At 40.1% G+C, this 20,428-nt stretch overlaps 1 protein-coding gene across 1 annotated transcript in view; it reads left to right on the plus strand.

The window, feature by feature from the left end:
- Positions 1–20,428, plus strand: part of CNTN1 (contactin 1) — a 158,879-nt gene that overhangs the window by 100,249 nt on the left and 38,202 nt on the right. The window contains exons 13-18 of the mRNA XM_060244926.1: positions 421–571; positions 2,627–2,754; positions 3,486–3,661; positions 12,810–12,930; positions 14,590–14,748; positions 16,275–16,424. Of these exons, the coding sequence (XP_060100909.1) occupies positions 421–571; positions 2,627–2,754; positions 3,486–3,661; positions 12,810–12,930; positions 14,590–14,748; positions 16,275–16,424 (885 nt within the window). The remainder of the gene's footprint in view (positions 1–420; positions 572–2,626; positions 2,755–3,485; positions 3,662–12,809; positions 12,931–14,589; positions 14,749–16,274; positions 16,425–20,428) is intronic.

A 20,428-nucleotide genomic window follows, 5' to 3' on the forward strand; every position in this document is an offset into this window, starting at 1 on the left:
GGTATTTGTGAGTTTCCTGCATTGTGCAGGGGGTTGGACGATGACCCTGGAGGTCCCTTCCAACTCTATGATTCTAAGGTGATTAATCAAATAATCTCTTCAAACTATTGGAACAGGCTTGGTAGATCTCCTTAGTACTACTTAGCATATTAAGCAAAAATGTAATCCTATACATATCTCCCCCTATCATTATCTTCTACCAGCAGGTGAAAACATTTTGTTTGGAGTTCCCTCAATAACTCTTATAGGCCCTCATCCGCATTTGTGTGTCTATGTGCTTGTTTTTGTATGTTTTACATAATGGTTTAAAATATTTTTTATATATTTATCTGTATTCTAATATTGTTTTGGTTGGTCATCACCACATGCAAAATAAATTAATAAATATCTAATAATATTTATGTGTGTTTTTCTCTGCAGTTCTGCCTCCTACCTTTGAATTCTATCCTATGAAGAAGAAAGTCTTAGCTGCTAGGGGAGGTCGTGCTATAATTGAGTGCAAGCCTAGAGCTGCTCCTAGGCCTAGAATCACATGGAGCCGAGGGACAGAAATTCTTGTAAACTCCACCCGGTCAGTATTACTTGTTAGAGTAGGACTATGCAGTCTGTGTCCCACTTTTAAATGTTGCCCAGAGAGGCCTAGTTCCATAGGATAACCCTTATGATAATTGATCTGATGTTCAGCAATAGTATTTTCAGACACAATGGGCCACTTAAGTGACTACTCAGGCCCTGTTGTTGAAAGAAGAACTAGGTTATGGCGCAGGAACAAGCTTCTTTCTTTTACTGGCCTGTATTTCTCCTAATGCCAAATCTCCTTCTGCCTGCAATGTGAGTCATCCTCCCCATAAACTCTCACTTTCCAAGCACATAACATAAAAGCCTCTCCAACCTAACAAATTTCATCTAGAAAAGACCCAGCTAGCCTCTTCATCAAACTCTCTTACCCTCATACTCCCCAAGCTGTTGTTATACAGGTAACTCTCTTTCATGCTACTCCTTTGGGGTGATCTGCTGTCAGTGATCTGCCAAGATCAGCAGGCTTTGAAAAAAGATCTGGCATCTGATTTGTATAAAATGTTGAATGATGGTTTGTAGTCTTCTTCAGAGCTATTGCAAGGATGCTTCAGAGCTATTGCATTGATTACTAAGTCTAGTAATCAATGCTCCCTCTAAGCTGTGGAGTTTTGTGAGCAAAAATTCTACTTTGTGAATTATTGGCATTAAAATTATGAGCTACTGCATAAATTAATTTGCTCTGGGGCCATTTTTCCTGAGCTTAGACAAGAATGTGTGAGCCAGAAGCTAAAAACTGAGCTAGGTCACACTAACTTAGCTTAGAGGGAACACTGCTAGTAATGGATTATTGTGAAAGGTGCTTTACATCTGGGCTTATGAAATCTATTTATGTAAAGTTAAAGGACATTTATGATAAACTTTAAATCACTAAGAGATAGACATTTTGATACATGTGTGATGAACATACCCATTCATATAAATGTTTTTGGATGTTATACATAAAGAAACCAGTGGCAAACAAACACCAATAACATACCTTGCTATGTGGGGAATCTTCACAAATTAAACACAGAACCTCTCTGCTAGAATTTGATTTTAACTCATTGGTATAAACTGTGGTAATAATAACATTAGAAATTCCTGTCAAAGCTAGGCATTGTGGCATAGTACAGAAAGCTTTGATTCTACATTGTGATGGATAAAGATATCTATAAAAGGAAAACAGTGAAGGACCAGGCTAGGAAGGAATAATCTTATGAGAGGTGGAGTAGTGGTCAGAGTGGTAGTTGTCTCAGGACCTGAGGCAACTGGGTTTGAATAGTTCTGATGTAGAACGTCTATGGGTGACTGTAAACCTATCATAGCCTCTCAACTTAACTTACCTTACAGGGTGGTTATTGTGAGGATAGAATGGGGGTGGGTGAGGGAATGATGTGATAAATTGCTTTGGATTGCTGAGAGGAAGCCAATGAAGATAAAATAAATAATAGATAAGTAACCATTCTGTACAGACTAATTCCCCCCCCCCCCTTTTTAAAGAATTTTTGATCACTCATCAGGCACAAGTTCTGCCAAATCACTTTCAGAGTTTGCTAATTTGCTGAAAGACTGAAGGACATGTAATGCTATTTAACTTGACCTATAAAAAGAATGTGCCATGACCAACCATGTATTGCTTTATTGATCTTGTGGAATGACTATGTGTTAAGTGACATTTTATTTTTAAATAAGCCCCATTTTTACCATGTTAGCCACCTCACAATTAATATGGGTAAAGGAAATTTTCCCAAACATCTTTCTTCCCCAAAGGTAGTTCTGTCTGGTGTGTGCTCTGCTCTTTAAAAATAGATAATATATTTATTTATTAAAATATTTATATCCTGTCTATCTTCAAGGTGGCATACTAGTCATAAATTAAAACATTATGGTTTAAAAGTAACAAAATAAAATTATTGGAATCATTATTTGTCTGTACATTTTTTTCACAGCACAGTTCATGTGACATGTCTTCTTTTACCTGGGGTGACAGGCTGGCATAGACCCTGTCTCTGTTGGACTGACATTGTTTCATTTGAAATAATTTTTCCAATAAATTTTCGTTCAATAGGATGCGTATTTGGTATGATGGAAGTCTGGAAATTATTAATGTCACAAGGACTGACATAGGCAACTATACATGTTTTGTAGAAAACAACAAAGGAAAAGCTAATGGTTCCTCTACTCTTGTAGTCACAGGTAATTACTTCATTTGTAATAGATGACATCACAAAAGCCTTTAGCATGTTTTGTGAATTTAGTCTTTATTAATTGAAGTTAGTGCAATGTTGAGTGTCCCCAAATCATGCTCAGATCAGCTCACCATTATAATTTCTGAGTCAGTTTTATAGCACATTAATTCTATATTTTTGAGCAATATAGCAGCTTTGTATGGGGACAAGTAGCTGATGTTTCTTCAGAAAAACAAAGAGAGAATTCAGACACTTCCTAATCATCAACCCAGCTTTTTATTTTATGCCCCACAAAGATGGGAACTTTCTTGGATTCATGGTGTGAAAGTACTTAATAACAAAATGTGTGCATTCATTTGAAGATGAATCAAAACAAACTGAAAAAGCCTATTTATTAGTGTAAGGAAAATGAATAAAAGGTCAACAGATGAGAGTTCTTCCCCAAATGAATGAATATTCAGAATGATTGTCTGGCTTTCGCCTGTCCCTGTTCCTCTCTCTGCTCCCATTCAACTCACAGACTGTGCTGTGAGGCCAGGATTGTAGAGGTTGTTTAGAAGAACCATCAGTCAGCCAATGGGAGGCAGGAGCAAAATTTCTCTTGTGAAATGCTGAAAAGATCTGCAATAAGGTTTCCATCTTCTTTATGCATATGGGAAAGCAGAAAATGGAGCTGTAGTAATTGTGAATATCACTTTGTTGCTGTACACGGTTCCACTTTTTCTTTTAACTTCACAGATTCTACAAGGATTACTTTAGCACCAACTAATGTTGATGTCACTGTTGGATACAATGCTACCATGCAGTGTCTTGCAGAACATGATCCCACTTTAGACCTGACTTTTATTTGGACACTCAATGGATACCCAATAGATGTTGATAGAGAGAGTGATCATTATGAAAGGAGCATCATGGTAAGATTTTCATCTGATGCATTTAGGTGTAAATAAGACTTTTTAAAAATTCTCTTTAACTTTCTAATTTTTGGGGGAATGAATAATCTTGCAGTGGAAAAATCCTGGATTTCATTATAGCAGTTTCCTCAGAATGAAGATACTTTGCTGCCTTGGAAAATCTTCATGTTTGGATGCCTTGTAGAAACAATATTGTTCATGGATAATTGCAGAACTCAGTCATTAAATTTAGCAATTTCATCTCCTACTATTCATCATTCCCTTTCAGTTATTCTGCCTCCATAAAACCAAGTTTTTATGCTGCCCCATTAGCAACAGTGTATTTTTAATATATTCAGCCAAAGTCTATTTCTAGACTCAGGGTGCTCCTGTCTCCCTTCAAGGTGCTTTGGATAAAAGCACTGTATTTCCATCATGCCATAAGTCTTTCAAATTCTTCCACAATTATACGTAACAAAAAAAAAATCTGCTTATGGTCAGTTCAAATAATACATCTTTACATCATTTGAAAATATGTAGTGCCCAACAAGAACATTCCTTATTCCATACACAACCTTGTAACTCTACTTTGCATCAGGCATACAGGCAGGGAAATTATGCTCCATTAGAGCCTTTGTACATATAGTTTAACCCATATATGTTAGGACTCCATAGCAGTGGTTGGTGTGAACCTTGGCCCTGTTTGAACATTATGCTCCTGTGTGGACACTTGGTGGCTTCAGAGATGGGGCAGATACTCAGATTGAGTTGTGTGGTTTGGTATGTATGCAGGTGCTATTTGAACATTATGTTCCCATCTGGATGGACAACTGATGGCTTCAAAATAGGGCAGATACTTGGGTTGCGTTGGATGTAAGGCACACATTCTTGCTCTCACTTCTCTTAGCAGAGCAATCTGCTAGAAATATTGCCTAACCAAACATAACATTTCACCTCTTCTGCAGAAGTGGACTAGCAGAACACATACCTATTTAGGTGGATTCATAGCTCATGTAGACCATTGTGCCACTACTGAAAGAGATGAATTGTGCCAGAGGCAACAAAATGGATCCTTCACTGCTCAAGGTCAGGCCTGACCTCCAGCCCTGATAAGGATACTGCATTCCACATACACTTGCTTTTAAGAAGAAGACTTTTTAAAAAGTAACTTTTCACAAAATCTGATTCTTCCTATGTTTGTCAACATATAGTTAAACCTTCAAAAATCCAGATTACATAGATATAAACACTCACTAATAATGCATTCTTTCATTCTGTTCTTGGCTGGTTAATTTGAGAATTTTTCCCTTTGGAATTTTATCTATATGACGAAACAGTAGGATCATCCATTCAAATCATACTGTGAAACGGAGTTGTACTAATTTACATCTGAAATAAGATTGGACATGTTTATACAATAATGCAGAACACTTCATAAAACCTGAAATGCAAAAATAAAAAACCCAGGCAATATATGCACAGTCTGTAAGATGAGATGGAAAAACAACTAAAAATAACTTAAACATAGATCAGTGCTCCTATGTTTACTGGGCTCTTATCCAGAAATTCGTGTACACAGCAGTAAGTTGCATGAGTGTATAATTTAATAATAATAATCAGGGCTTTTTTTGTAGAAAAAACCCAGCAGGAACTCATTTGCATATTAGGCCACATCCCCTGATGCCACCATTGATGTGCACAGCGCTTTTTGTAGACAAAGCCCAGCAGGAACTCATTTGCATATTAGGCCACACCCCTTTACACCTAGCCAGCTGGAACTGCATTACTGTGCGTTCCTGCTAACCCCCCCCCCCCCCCCGATAGTAATAAGGAAAATATTTGATGCCTACGTGAAAGGCAAAAAAGAAATATTTTTTCCTATGTGAGTTTGAATTACAAAAGACACATTTGTGGTACAATAAAACACATATTGTCTCTTGGGGGCTTGAAAGATTATTCTGTAATCAGATTGATTGCTCCCCAAAGAACCAGATGACTGAAGCTGCTGCACCTGAAATTTCCCAATATCTAGATAGCAAGGGGCATCCTATGGACAGCTCAAATTACTGTATGTGAACCTTCTCCCACAACACCTTTTTGTATTCATGACACTCAAGTTCTAGACAATTATTCCATGCTGGATTGGACCATGCAAATAGAATGACACACTCAAGATTGTCATTGAGAGTGTTGAACTTCCATTAGTCTTCTAGCAAAATTTTGACAATATAAAGTGAAATGTCTTCAGAGTACTTGATTTGCACACTATAGCTCCCTAAAAAGTCATTTTCCAGTTGTTTTAGCATCTAACCTAAACAATAACGGAATAAATTGGATCTAAATAATCAGAATTATTCAATATTTATCCTGCACAACAACTGACTTCATTAACATAGTTCACTGTAACCCATTTTTTATTTAAAAACTGGAAAGAATTCTCATTGGACAATCAAATAATTCCTTTAAAAAGTTAACAGAGCTTGCAAAATAAAATGCATCCTGGTAGAAATTAGAAATTTGGAAAATGTAGTTCTTGCCAAGAAACTAAAATAAAAAGTCATCTTATATTTCATCTTCTACATTATATCATCTTAACCATAGGGATGAATGGAATGATGGTTTATTTACCATCACTACATGGACACTATTTCAAATTATCTCCATACATCTAGGAGATGTATCTATGACACTGGGATGTGTTGAGAAGTTGTGCCACAGCCAGACATGGATATACTGTGCAAGCCCAGGAGAATTCACTGGTGACTTAACAGAGCAGTTGCCACATAAAGGCCATTTGGAGTAGCCACAGCCAATGTAATGTTTAAAGCAGCTCATGAATTATAAACTATTCACATAATTACTGGGCACACAGTAGACACTTTTAAAATCTACAATTTCCATCTCTTATTGTCTAATAAGACTACTGTGCATTAATAACACCAAATGCAGAATGGATCTTACTTGCACTTTAATATAAATTTTGATTTAACATCAGCTAACTAATGGCAGGTGTTGGAAAGTTGGGAGGTAGGTTTGGTTGCAGGTGAGATGAATGTAGAGCTGTTTATTTCAGCAGGAGAAAAGAGAAAGATGGAGAACATTTGGAATTCAGTTTCAAAAGATAAAAGGGAGAAGGTAAGAAGAAGGAAGAGAAGGAGAAGACAACTACAGATTTATACTCCGTCCTTCTCTCTGAATCAGAGACTCCGAGTGGCTTACAATCTCTTATATCTTCTCCCCCCACAACAGACACCCTGTGAGGTGGGTAGGGCTGAGAGGGCTTTCACAGCAGCTGTCCTTTCAAGGGCAACTCCTGTGATAGCTATGGCTAACTCAAGGCCATTCCAGCAGCTTTCACTCACACTTACACGTTTCATATTCCCCAGTTAAGTTTCTGCATTGTCTATGAATGATTAGTATATGACACTATCTTCAGTCCCCTTAGAATGAAAATACACTTTAAAAGGTATAACCAAGTTTGCTGAGAAATGCTATTGTGGTAATAGGGAAGCATTTGCAGAAGACAATTGGTAGGAAGTTTGATCTTCCTCTCCTGCAACTGATCTCTCCCCACCAATGTCCCCTCATAGTTTTTAACCCTTTTTCCCCCTGCTAGGCCCCAAGGCTTTGTGAAGGGACTGTGGCTCAGTAGCAGAATATTTCCTCTGCATACAGAAGGTCCCAGGTTCATTCCCCAACACCACCATTTCAAAGGATCAGGTAGCAGGGGATGTGAAAGACCTCTGCTTGATACCCTGGAAAACTAATGCCAGATAAAAACAAAGTATTGGCTTTGATGGACCTGTTGTCTAACTTGATATAAGACATGTTCATATGTCCTATCAGTCACCCTGAAGACATTTACCACTAAACAATCAGAAGCGCTTACTTTCATGTTCTTTCCCACTAATTCTTCTACATGCATTTGCCTTTCTGAGGCACAAACCAGCCTGAAAATAATACAGTTGCTTAAGATAAAGTGTCATTCTGCTATCCTGTTATCTAACTTGCTTATAGGCTGTAGCCACCAGGTGTCACTTTTGTATTAGAATTTCTATACTCTGTAGGGGTGCACATCTCTGATGCATCAAATCTTTGGAGTGGTGAATTGCCATAAAGACAAAAAGAACACGTGTAGTTTATATAACTATCCATTGGAAGTTCTGCACCATCATTACTTCTTGATTAAACTTCAGTTATTTTTTTCCAAAGTTTAGAGCGATTGCAGTATTGTAGTCGCTAGACTTATATCAATAGTCATGGGATGATAAGGCATTTGCTGAGATCATTGATTAAAGTGATTGATTGCTACTATAATACATAGGTGGAACAAAAATTAATTTGTTTATTTTTCTGAACATTGAATGATGCTGGTTCAGCATATTTTCCCGTATTTAAAGCTGAATTCTGCTAGTTCTTTTTTAAGCAAAGTACAGCAATGACTTCAGCAGAAATTTCTTTAGGAAATTCCGACACACACACACAATTTCCATTCCAATTTCCTGTTGAAAGCTATTCTCTGTAGTAAATTCATTTCGTACTAAGATTATAAACCAATACCATAACAATGTTAATGAACATAGATTCAGGTGGGTAGCCATGTTGGTCTGAAGCACCAGAACCAAGTTTGAGTCCAGTGACACCTTAAGACCAACAAAGTTAAATTCTGGGTATAATGTTGGGTATATATGTTGGTCTTAAAGATGCCACTTGACTCAAATGTTAATAAGCATTATAATACGGCTGATATTTTCTCACCCGAATCAGTTCAGATATGCTGATCTGGAAATGTGCTGGGAATGTTTAACTATTTTACTCCCATTCCAAGAGCCTATGTAAACATCTTTTGAATAAGGCTGAGAGTCTTCTTTGTATGTAAAAAAAACCTGAAGAGAGTGAATAATACAGTTTACAGATTAGATACGGGGTTATGTTTCTTCTTTTTTTCCTACATTATATTTTTTAGACATTTTACTGATATGGAAATGCTTCAGTCATAATGTAGAATGTGTATTAAGAGATCAAATTTACATAAGGGAAGAACTGACTTATAAGTCAGTTCTTATAGCAAAATGTAAAAATAGCATATATTTCTACAGGCCAGAATAATAGATTATTCTTGGTGTCTTTTTGCTTTCAATTTTAGGAAATCTCTGTGAGGTTAATCATATGTATACTTTGGAACATCTCTTCATGTTCCTATCAAACTTTCCATGAGTCATTTCTCCCTGTAGTTTGTAATTCAGTCAGACTTGAGGTTTTTAGTGAAAACATGGCTGGGCACATATCTTTATGTGGCTGAAACTTGTTGCTGACCATGCTCATAATTTGTTTGGTAAACCCTTATGCTAAAGTAGTCCCATGGTATACTATGGAGCTGCAGATAATGAAATGAAAGCTGATATGTTTAGAGCGGGTGTAGCGGCATATTCGTGATGGAGCAACAAGAACATCTTATAGAACATTTAGCAAAGGTCTATGAGATGGCCGTGAAGGCTGCTAAGAGACAATTCTATGTGACCTCCATTGTGTCTGCAAAGTTGTACCCAGCTTAGTTGTTTAGAATAATTCAATCACTTACCTCACTGCCACAGGGCAAACAAAATGGTAGGGAATTGGACATTGGCTGTGAGGCTTTTGCAACATATTTCACAGATAAAGTCTTATTGCTCTGCCAGGACCTGCTGGCCATACAATAAGGAAACTGGAAGCGCCTTGATAATCTTCAGATCCAATATCGAACCATTTCAGTCAACTCTCTCGGGAGGATGTCGACAGGGTCCTGGAAGCTGTGAAGCCAACTGCTTGCCTTCTGGATCCATGTCCTTCCTGGCTGGTCAAAGCCTGTGGGGAAGGCACTTGGGTCCCCCTAGGAGAAATTATCAATGGGTGATTACAGACCAGCACTTTGAGCCAACTCAGAGACACCTCTGAAATTGACCCCAAATCACCCCAAATGGCAACATCTACCACCTGTCCCTATCCAGTACTCACCCCATCCTCCAGGCTTTGCAGAGCATCTCAAAAAGCTACCACTTTCAACGTGGTAGCAAATCTTTGAACTAACCACCAGTCACCTCCTTGCCGTCTGGAAGCAGCAGGGCAGATGCAAGGCGACTTGATTGTGTGAAAGCACCAAACCGCCCGAAGCTGCTTCTGCCTTTTTTTCTTTAAAAAACTGTCTTGAGCACATGAGTGCATAAGCACTTAACTTGTCGGGGGAAGAAAGAGCAGTCCGACTTCTGAGGTGCCTCCAGACGGAATGCTTCCCAACCACCCCAAACTGCCCGTCTGTTAGAAGTCAATTTGTCCCTTTCTTCAGGGACCTTCCTAGCAAGGCTGAAGGAGGCAGTAGTTCATTTGCTCTTGAAGAAACCAACATTGGTGCATGTGTTTTCTTCTTCCACTGGTGCAAAAAAAAAAAAAAAATTGCTTCCCCTATGCTGGTCTTAAGCGGACTGTTATTTCCAGCTTTTTTTTAAAGTCTCCTTCTAGCATGGTCGTGTTGTAAAGTGTGTACATATGTGTTTTATCTTTTGTATAAAGAAAGCATTAAGAGTTTTAATGGAAGACATGTATGTAATATTTGTTCATATCTTGCAGCTCTTATATTAAGCAAGTTTGGCCACCCCTATGCTAATCCCTTTTCTAACTGCCCTGACTATAGCCACACTAACAGTACAATCATAAACAGAGTTTAGCTTTCTAAGTTTATTAACATTGATTCTGAACTAGACTGTAAAAAGATTTATCCAGTATCCTTTCCCAAAACTACTGCCTTGCCTTCCTTTTTCTATTTAAATCATCTTCGATCATCCTAAAGAGACATTTGTTTCCAGCTGTTACCTAACTCCACTTTACACAGCACGTAATCAAAGGGCTACCAGTGTGAATGATCACTGCATGATCAAAGGGCTCCCAGTAGAGCTCTCCAGTGCTGCAGTGTTCACTTGGTCATGCATACTGCACCTGGCCTTTTCTAACAATGGAAGTGAACAGGAAACTCACAGTGACGACTTTATCCCTCTGTTCTGTTAGATGAGTCCAGGAGGCAGCAGACAGTGAATGAATCAATGAAGTGTAGCAGTACTGTGAGGAATAAAAAGAGGATCTCAGTGACTAAGTCACAGGCTTCTATATATGCTGAATTTGGGTTTTATTCAGTTAACTTAAGAAGAGTCCTGCTGGATAAGACCAATGGTCCATCTGGTCGAGCATCCTGTCTCACACAGTGGCCAACCAGTTCCTCTGAATCAGGGGTCCCCAACCTCTGGGTCATGGACCAGTACCGGTCCGTGGCCTGATAGCAACCAGGCCATGAGCTGTATAATTATTTCATTATATATTACAATGTAGTAATAATAATAATAATAATAATATGACACCCGGTGGAAGCTGGGTTTTCAGGTAGCCAGCTCAAGGTTGACTCAGCCTTCCATCCTTCTGAGGTCGGTAAAATGAGAACCCAGCTTGCTGTGGGGAAAGCATAGATGACTGGGGAAGGCAATGGCAAACCACTCCGTAAAAAGTCTGCCGTGAAAACATTGTGAAAGCAACGTCATCCCAGAGTCGGAAACGACTGGTGCTTGCACAGGGGACCTTTCCTTTCCTTCCACTCAGAGTGGCTCATAATCTCCTTTATCTTCCTTCCCCACAACAGACGCCCTGTGAGGTAAGTGGGCCTGAGAGAGCTCTCACAGAAGCTGCCCTTTCAAGGACAACTCTGTGAGAGCTATGCCTGACCCAAGGCCATTCCAACAGCTGCAAGTGGAGGAGTGGGGAATCAAACCCAGTTTTCCCAGATAAGAGTCCACACACTTAACCACTACACCAAACTAATAGAAATAAAGTACACAATTGTATCATCCTGAAACCATAACACACACACACCCTTCCCGGTCCGTGGAAAAATTGTCTTCCACAAAACCGGTCCCTGGTGCCAAAAAGGTTGGGGACCGCTGCTCTGGATGACCAACAACAGGGCATAAAGGCTAAGGTATTCCCCTGATGTTGCCTCCTGGCTCTGGGATTCAGAGTTGAGTGCCTCTGGATGTGGAGGTTCCCGTCAGTCACCATGGCTAGTAGCTATTTATACTAATCCTTCATGAATCTATCTAATCCCATTTTAAAGCAGTTTATTCCTGTGACCATCCTCTGGCAGCAAATTCCACATTTTAATCACTCTCTGCGTAAAGTAGTATTTCCTTTTGTCCATCCTGAACCTACTGCCCATCAGATGGCCTTGAGTTCTAGTATTTCTGGATAGGGAGATAAATTTCTCTTTGACAACTTTCTCCATCCCATGCATAATTTTAGAGAACTCTATCATGTCCTTCCTTAGCCATCTCTTTTCTAAACTAATAAGTCCCAGGTTCTAAAGCTTTTCCTCATAGGCAAGGTGCTCCAAATTCCTAATCATCTTGGCTGCCCTCCTCTGTATGTTTTCCAGCTCTTCAATGCCCTTTTTGAGCTACAGTGACCAGAACTAACCACAGTATTCCAAATGAGGCTGCACCATAGACAGGAACATCACAATATGAGCCAGTTTATTCTCAGTCCCTTTCCTAATAATCCGTTTTTACTGCTGCAGCAGACTGGGTTGACACTTTGAGCTATCCACTATGACCCCAAGATCTTTTGCCCTCTCAGTCTCAACAAGTTCAGACCCCATTAACCAATACTTGATGTTCTTCTGTTCAATAACTTTAGCACTGGGACTAGTGATTGTATCTGAGGTAGTTGGTTCAACATTAAAAGCAGGGAAACATCCTGGTTTTACATAGTCCATGGATTCTAGTTAATTCATATAGTTAAAAATATGCTGCAAAGCCCTTCATCATTTTGAGCATATTAATCAGTGCATAAAAGCTAACTATTTTTAGAATGATTTAAATTAATTATGTGGAATTATGTTCAAAATTCCAATCAGCTACCGTGTTGGACAGATAAATTTGTCTTCAGAAACTTTAAAAAAGCAACAAGTTATTCCTACACTCCTCTGGTTTCAACAAGCTTGTGGTAGGTGATAGCATCATTTTATTTCTTAATTTTTAGGAATGCACCACCACTGATTGCACAGCATTTTGTGACAGTAGCCTGGATGGCGTGTAAGTATATGATACAAATACAGAAAATAACTGCTGACTTCAATCATCTCTATTTTGCATAGATCAAGAATAATGGTGAACTTATAGTAAAATATGCACAACTGCGACATGCTGGAAGATATACATGCGTTGCTCAGACAATTGTTGATAATGCCACAGCTTCAGCTGATCTTGTTGTGAGAGGTAAGAACGTTTATAGTTTTATAGTACTTCTAAAGTAATGTATATTAACAAAGTCATTGTAATTTGGAATGGTAGATTGGAAAGTATTTCTCGGGACTGGGGACAGGGGAGATAACTCTACGCAGCCAGTCACCCCACTTCAAAGAAGAAGATGCTGAAGGTCACCTCCATGTTTGAGAGGAAACTGATGGAGCATAATGGCAGGATCTCAGTTAATTACTCTCAGCATTCCACAATTAAGGATACACTTGCCCACCAATCCCAATTTTGAGTATTTATTTCCTTCACTATTTTTCCCTCTGGAATTAAACCCAAACAAATGGTAACCATATGAACTAAGCTTGTTATTCCCGTTTGCTCCTTGAATCTGTTAAACTAACATCTTCATTATGTTGTAACCTAGTTTGCTGCTCACCCTTTATCTATATGTATGGACTGGTAACTTCCATTTCATTGTATCAGAATAATTGTTTGTGCATACAAAAACTTATACCTTGAATAAACTTTGTTGGTCTTAAAGGTGCCACTGACCTCAAACCTTGTTCTGCTGCTTAAGACCAACATGGCTACCCGCTTGAATCTACTGTGTAGTTAAGTTTGGACCTCTCAAAGAGAAAGCACCAGAAGCTTACGGTCTTTCATAGCATTTGCTTGGGCAGAAGGGCATTTACAGAACAGCAGGCCCACTATTCCACATTAGATTCTCAGGGAGAGAGAGGGGGAGAGATCCTGCACCTTATGGTGCTTCAGCTAAGTGGCAGCTCTCTGATCCTTACTCTGTCTCTTCAAGCATTTGAACTGCCCTTCCGCATTGACACTGGTACCCATCTGCCTAGTCTGTTCAGCTGACAGGGGAGGTCATCTTCACCAAAAGTTCTAATGAGCTGCTTGAACAGGGTAATGGAGACCTATTGAGAGGGATATCCACAGTCACTGAGAAACATTATCTTTCCTTCTGTCATGTAGGATAGACTTAAGGCCAAATTTGTTATAATGCTGTACTCCATGCACCAGTTCCAGTGGATTGCTGGGACAGGCATATACATATCAAGAGATTATATTTTTTTTAAAAAATAGACTGCCTCTAGTTGTGTTATCACCTAAATAAATCTCAAATCTTGAAGTTTCTCATATTTTTACAAAAAAAGATGTGCACATGTCTACTTGCAGACTGATAGTATTCATATGTAATGAATATGTGGTGGCATGCTCGGAGCTTTCATAAGCCTTTGCTGAAGTTGGGTTGCTGAAGTTGGGTAAGATATCACCTTCTGACCTCATAAAAACCAAACGGCTTAATTAAAATGTGACTGCAACAGGATGGTGTTACAAAATCACAGAAGAGTACTTATGATTTATAATGTCCGTTTTGGACTACCATCTAAAGTATTGTGAAAGGAGCATGAATAATCACAGTACAGTCTATTGCAGATAGAGACTTCTAGCAATTAAACTATACCAATTAAAATGTTATTTGTGCAGTTTGTTATTGGGTGTGTGAAAGTCCTTGCATCATTCCATAGCATATACAATTGTTCCTTTTAATGGGAAAGCTTTTGTAATGTCTAAAAGAGTTGTAGTGCATTCATTTTGAAATGCATTTTTCTGTTATTGTTATAGGAATTCTTCATAAAATTGTGCCACTAAAATATTTTTCAGGACCTCCGGGACCTCCAGGAGGACTCAGAATTGAAGATATTAGAAACACATCTGTGATTATTCAATGGAGCCGTGGAACAGACAATCATAGTCCTATTTCAAATTACACTATCCAGTCAAGAACCCCTTTACATGATGATTGGAAAGATGCCAAAACAGGTAAGGATAATATGAAAAATATTAACCAATGGCTGCTGGGTTGAAAGTAGTCACAAATGCGAAGCAGGTAGACAAACTATATATGCCAAGAAAATATGTTATGAAAAAATTACAATTAACCAAAAATAGTGGGGGGAACAGGGTATCATGTTGTTTATCATTACACTTTGCTTATCATAAACACCTGCTTAATTGCAAGAAAGAAGAACAAGAACAGTTCCCACTTGTCAAGTACACAAATCTTCTGACCACAGTCCAATCTAAAATTATTATATTTATTTCATTTTTAATTTTTGTTTAGTCAGTGGCTAAACACTGCCATTTTTAAAGAGCTGGGTCTGGGTTCCCTGGATCCAACTCATGTTCCCTGCAGCCACAAAGCAGTTGTGAAGATGGCTTCTAAAAGGTAAATAAAGGAGAGCCCAGTTGGGCTCAGAAGGATGCTGAAAGGGGAGGAAGGGTTCCTGCCTGCCCAACCCATTTTCCTGAGCAAAAACTGTTTGGGGGTGGGAGGGAAGAGAGTTATTTCCCTGATTTTGCTGCTCCACATGTTTGTGCATGTGGAACACAAAACTGGTGAAATAACTCCCCACAGTGGTTTTCACACAGGAAGACAGGATAGAAGAGGAAGGAGTCCTTCCTCTCCCTGAAACACCTTTTTTAAAAGAAAGAAAGAAAGAAAGAAAGAAAGAAAGAAAGAAAGAAAGAAAGAAAGAAAGAAAGAAAGAAAGAAAGAAAGAAAGAAAGAAAGAAACTGTTCCCTGCAGTTGCTGTGTGGCTGTGAAGAACCTGAGCCCAGCTCTTTAAAAAACTGCAACATTTATTTTGGCCTTCTGTTGACTTTCATGGCATGGTATGTGAGATGGTATGCATGGTATACACTGATCTCCCTGTTATCAGTGCATACAAAAACCTGTATGGCCATGGAAGATACTGTTAAAAGTATTTTTTGCTAGTGGCAAGGCTATTTAACTTCAGACCTGGTGGTATTCAGCAGGAGGCCACTGCCTCATAGATTGACCTATATGGGGCAAATGTTTGAAAAACATTCATTCAGTGCTAAGTTTTTTTGTTTTGTTTTTTTAAAGTTTCTCTGTCTAGGGCTGCCAGCCCCCCAAGTGAGGAAATCTCTGGCCCTTGGCTGGTGTTTTCCACTGCTGAGTGATGGCAGGAGAAAAATGTCTGACAACATGACATCACTTTCAGGACAATCTAGATGTTACATCACACTGAGGGGCTGGATTTTATGCTTCACCATTCTTGCTGCATCTTCTATGCTCCTGTCCCCACAAAGTGGTCCTAGAGGTTGGATACATTGGGATTAAAGTGTGACATACTAAGTTTGGGTGCCTTGCCCAATTCTATTTCATTTACTACACTTGTATGCTCTCATATGCAACTGGATTGGCTCTCTTTTTAAAAAAAAATAGTTACTACTACTAATCACATAGAAATTTTGTCTGTGCCAATCTTGGATCTTATTTATGATGATATTTTGCTAGAATAATGTTTTGATTTCCATTTAGATCCTGTAATAGTTGAAGGAAATGCTGAAACAGCTAAAGTGATTGATTTAATCCCATGGATGGAATATGAATTTCGGATAATGGCTACTAATACTTTAGGGACAGGAGACCCTAGCATACCATCAAAGAAGATTCGAACAGAGGGAGCTCGTATGTATACTTTGTTGCCATACTTATTTAATTAACATGAGGAGCACAAAATAATAACATAGTAATAGAAATATTTTGGGTGACCATCAACTCAGATTTGCTGCAAATACTTCCTACGGGAAGGGTGGGCTAAAAATTGAACAAAATAAATAAATAATGTGATTTTTTTATAGTCTCAGTGTAGTGGAATAATTTGGAATAAGGTTATGTGAAAATGTAAAATGTGTCATGTATAAAAATGACAACAGTCACATATATGGTCCCAGAATGTCTAACTGCAAAAGTCAATGTGTTTTGCACATTAGATAAAAATTGGTTGCTTGAATTATCCCTTCCTCATGCTTAAACCAGCCAAAGTCTAAAATTTTTACACTGTCGATTATAAATGATATGGATATAATGAATAAATATAGAACATATTTGGGTTTATGCGTGTACTGTTTTCCTCTCTCTCCTGTGCTCCCCTAGCCAACATATTAGTTATTTCAAAGTTATACAGCAAACAAAAGTTTTCTGTTACATACATCCTAAAACAGTGGTCCCCAACCTTTTTGGCCCCAGGGACTGGCTCCAGGGCCAGCCCGCCGACCGTGGCCCAGATCAGGCAGGGTGGGCCCGACCCAATTCGGCCCCCTCCCCCGCGGTGCCTCCTCCCTCCTGTTTTCTCCCCCATTTTCCTTCTCCCTCCCTCGTTCCCCCGCGCAGCCTTACCGCTTCCTCTTCCCTCCATTTTCTTCCTCTCTCCTTCCCCTCGCCCTGTGCAGCCTCGCCACCTCTTAAAGGTGCAGCTTGACTCCTACTTTGTTCTACTGCTTCAGACCAACACGGCCGCTCACCTGGATCTATCCTCCTCCCCACCCCCGTTTTCTTCCCTCAACTTCCCCCCCCCCCGTGCAGCCTTGTCACCTCTTCCCCCCCCCTTTTCTGCATTTTAAGGCTGGGGAAGGGGTGGTGAAGAGGTGACAGAGGAGAAGGCAAGCATGCCGTGGCTGCAGAGCCCAGGTGCAGGGGGGCAGGAGGTAAAGGGATGGGAAGGAAAAGGAAGGGCAGCCGGCAGCAGCGGCGAGCGACGCTGCCCTTGCCTCCTTCCCATTTGAGGAGGAGGCAAGGGCAGCGTTGCCCGAAGCTGCTGCAGCGGCTTTCCCTGACGTTCAGCTGATCGGGGGGAGGAGGCGGGGAGGCTGTGCGGGAGGCGAAGAAGGGAGGAAGAACTGGGGGGGAGGCCTGCGGGGGGAGCGTCAAGGCTGCGTGGCCCATGGAAAACAGGTGGTGGCCCACTACCGGTCCCCTGTCCTAAAACATTACTTCTTACAAACCAGGATTCCATAATGTGGTTGGATCCTTGTTTGGAATCCTGTTTCATAGGAAAGGTACATTGACTTCCTTACCACATGCAATGGCAGAGCAGATGCCATTACAAGACTGGGGATCTGCCAGATTTGTTTGCATCACTGGCAAATTATCTATAGCCATGCCTGTGGCTGATCCAGAGAATTATTGCAGTTTAGAATGAACTCAAGGTTTTTTGTGGTTATGACATTGCATATTGCATCATGAGCATGCTCACTATAGTGTCATTTGTGGGGTGGTACAGCAGAAACACCCTGACCAGAATGGCCTAGGTTAATCTGATCTCATCAGATATCAGAAACTAAGCAGCTTAAGAACATAAGAGAAACCATGTTGGATCAGGCCAATGGCCCATCCAGTCCAACACTCTGTCACACAGTGGCCAAAAAACCCCAAGTGCCATCAGGAGGTCCACCAGTGGGGCCAGGACACTAGAAGCCCTCCCACTGTTGCCCCCCGCCCCTGCATGCAAGCACCAAGAATACAGAGCATCACTGCCCTGGACAGAGTTCCAACAATATGCTGCGGCTAATAGCCACTGATGGACCTCTGTTCCATATGTTTATCCAATCCCCTCTTGTCTGGTTAGTACTTGGATGGAAAACCACCAAAGAAGACCAGGGTTACTATGAAGACATAGGCAATGGCAAACCATGAGCATGCTCACTATAGTGTCATTTGTGGGGTGGTACAGCAGAAACACCCTGACCAGAATGGCCTAGGTTAACCTGATCTCATCAGATATCAGAAACTAAGCAGCTTAAGAACATAAGAGAAACCATGTTGGATCAGGCCAATGGCCCATCCAGTCCAACACTCTGTCACACAGTGGCCATGAAGACATAGGCAATGGCAAACCACCTCTGAATGTCTCTTGTCTTGTAAACCCTGTGGGGGTCACTAGAAGTCCGCTTTGACTTGATGGCACCTTACATACATATAGCCAAGACTGTCCAAACAGTCTTCATAGTATTCCCTCAAAAGGCCACATGGTCACTGTACCAGTGTTTCCATTGGCATGGTGCAGATTTTAAACATTGCTATGAATTACAGATATTACTAATCTTAATAATGTTTGCACGGAGCAAGTCCTTTCCTTTTCAGAAGCCATTTGGGATCCCAAGCCTTCCAGAAGGTGCTTGTTAGTGAACAATACCTATGGTAAAGAGTTTCACTACCACCAGAATTCACACAGGAATATCACTTCAATGGGAGAAGGTGTATTTCTCTTCTCTCTGGCCCAGTGATAACTGTAAAATAAATCTGAGTTGCAATCAATCTTTTATCAATGCAAAAGAAGCAATATGTCATGTGAAAGGAACCAGATACAATCCAAATATGTTTTAGCTACTTTATTTCAGCTATGCAACAATGAAAATTTTAAGGCAACAAGGTTCATTGCAACTTCTTATTACAGAGTCCTGAGAAAATAAATTAACCCACCCGAAACTTCAAATAAATTCTAAAGAGTAAATTCTCCATTAGGCCCTTAACTCAAAAGAACTAGTCCTCAAAATCAAAAGCTCAATATATCCTGACACATCTGACCTCAGGGCTAACTCTTCACAATACTAACTTAAAATTGTGAAAATCTCACCAGTTTACAAGATAAGTATGGCAATAAAAAGAATTGGCCACTAGGGATGTGCATTCAGATCTACCAAAACTGAAGATCTATCCAAAAGATACCTTACCTGTATTTTTCAGGTGGATTTTGTCATCCCAAATGTATCTGGGTTTTCTTGGGGGGCAGAAACCCCGGATATATTTGGGGATTACCAGGTAGATCTGAAAATAGGCAGGAGTAGATTGTCGGGCTTCTGTGTACAATTCCTTTAAAGTTTAAAAGGACTGAAGAAGACAGCTTGAGGATCAGCTGTGCCAGTGGGGAGCAGACTGGCTCAGCTTGGGGCTGGTTTCTCATGCAGCCTGGTTTAAGCTGGGCTGCAAAAGAAGCCAGCCCAAGGATCTGCTGTGCCACCATGAGCAGACTGCTCCCTGTAGGCTGGACTTTGTGCTGGCTTCTCCTGCAGCCTGGTTTGAGCCGGACTGCAGGAGAAGTGAGCTCAGCCAGGATCAGCTGTGTGAGCTCAGCCAGGAGTAGATTATTCCCTGCCAGATCAGCGTTGTGGTGGCTGAGCTGCAGGAGAAACCAAGCTAACCGCAGAATCAGGCTGGCTTTTTCCCCCTGGTATTTTTCATCTCAAGTATGTTGGACCAGCAAAAATTTGGGACTTCTGAAAAATCCCAAAATTTTTCTTGGTCCAATAGACCTGAACTGAAAAATACTGATTAAAAAAATATTGCACACTTGGTCCAAAATCTGCCTTCCAGGAGGGCTGAAAGTAGGGCATTAAAGCACGCCAAGGTTAAGATTTTCTGATATTTGGAAATCTTAAGGGACCTAAGATAATTTGTAGGTTGAAAGCATTTAGCATACTGCAGAGTAATAGGATATTTCTGTATCTGTGCCCTATCTGATTGTAGAGCATGATCCCAGAACCACTGTTTCATTATTTCTTTTGCTTTTTGGTACCCAAGATGCAGTAAGACTTGGGGGAAGAGGCTGTGCTCTTGGAGTTTCCCTTCAATTGCTCTTTGCTAGGTTGAATGGTGGCTATCAACAAGGATCAAGGTTACTAGACCCACCGGCC

This window comes from Heteronotia binoei, chromosome 8 (assembly GCF_032191835.1).
Source record: "Heteronotia binoei isolate CCM8104 ecotype False Entrance Well chromosome 8, APGP_CSIRO_Hbin_v1, whole genome shotgun sequence".
Taxonomy (NCBI): Eukaryota; Metazoa; Chordata; class Lepidosauria; order Squamata; family Gekkonidae; genus Heteronotia; species Heteronotia binoei.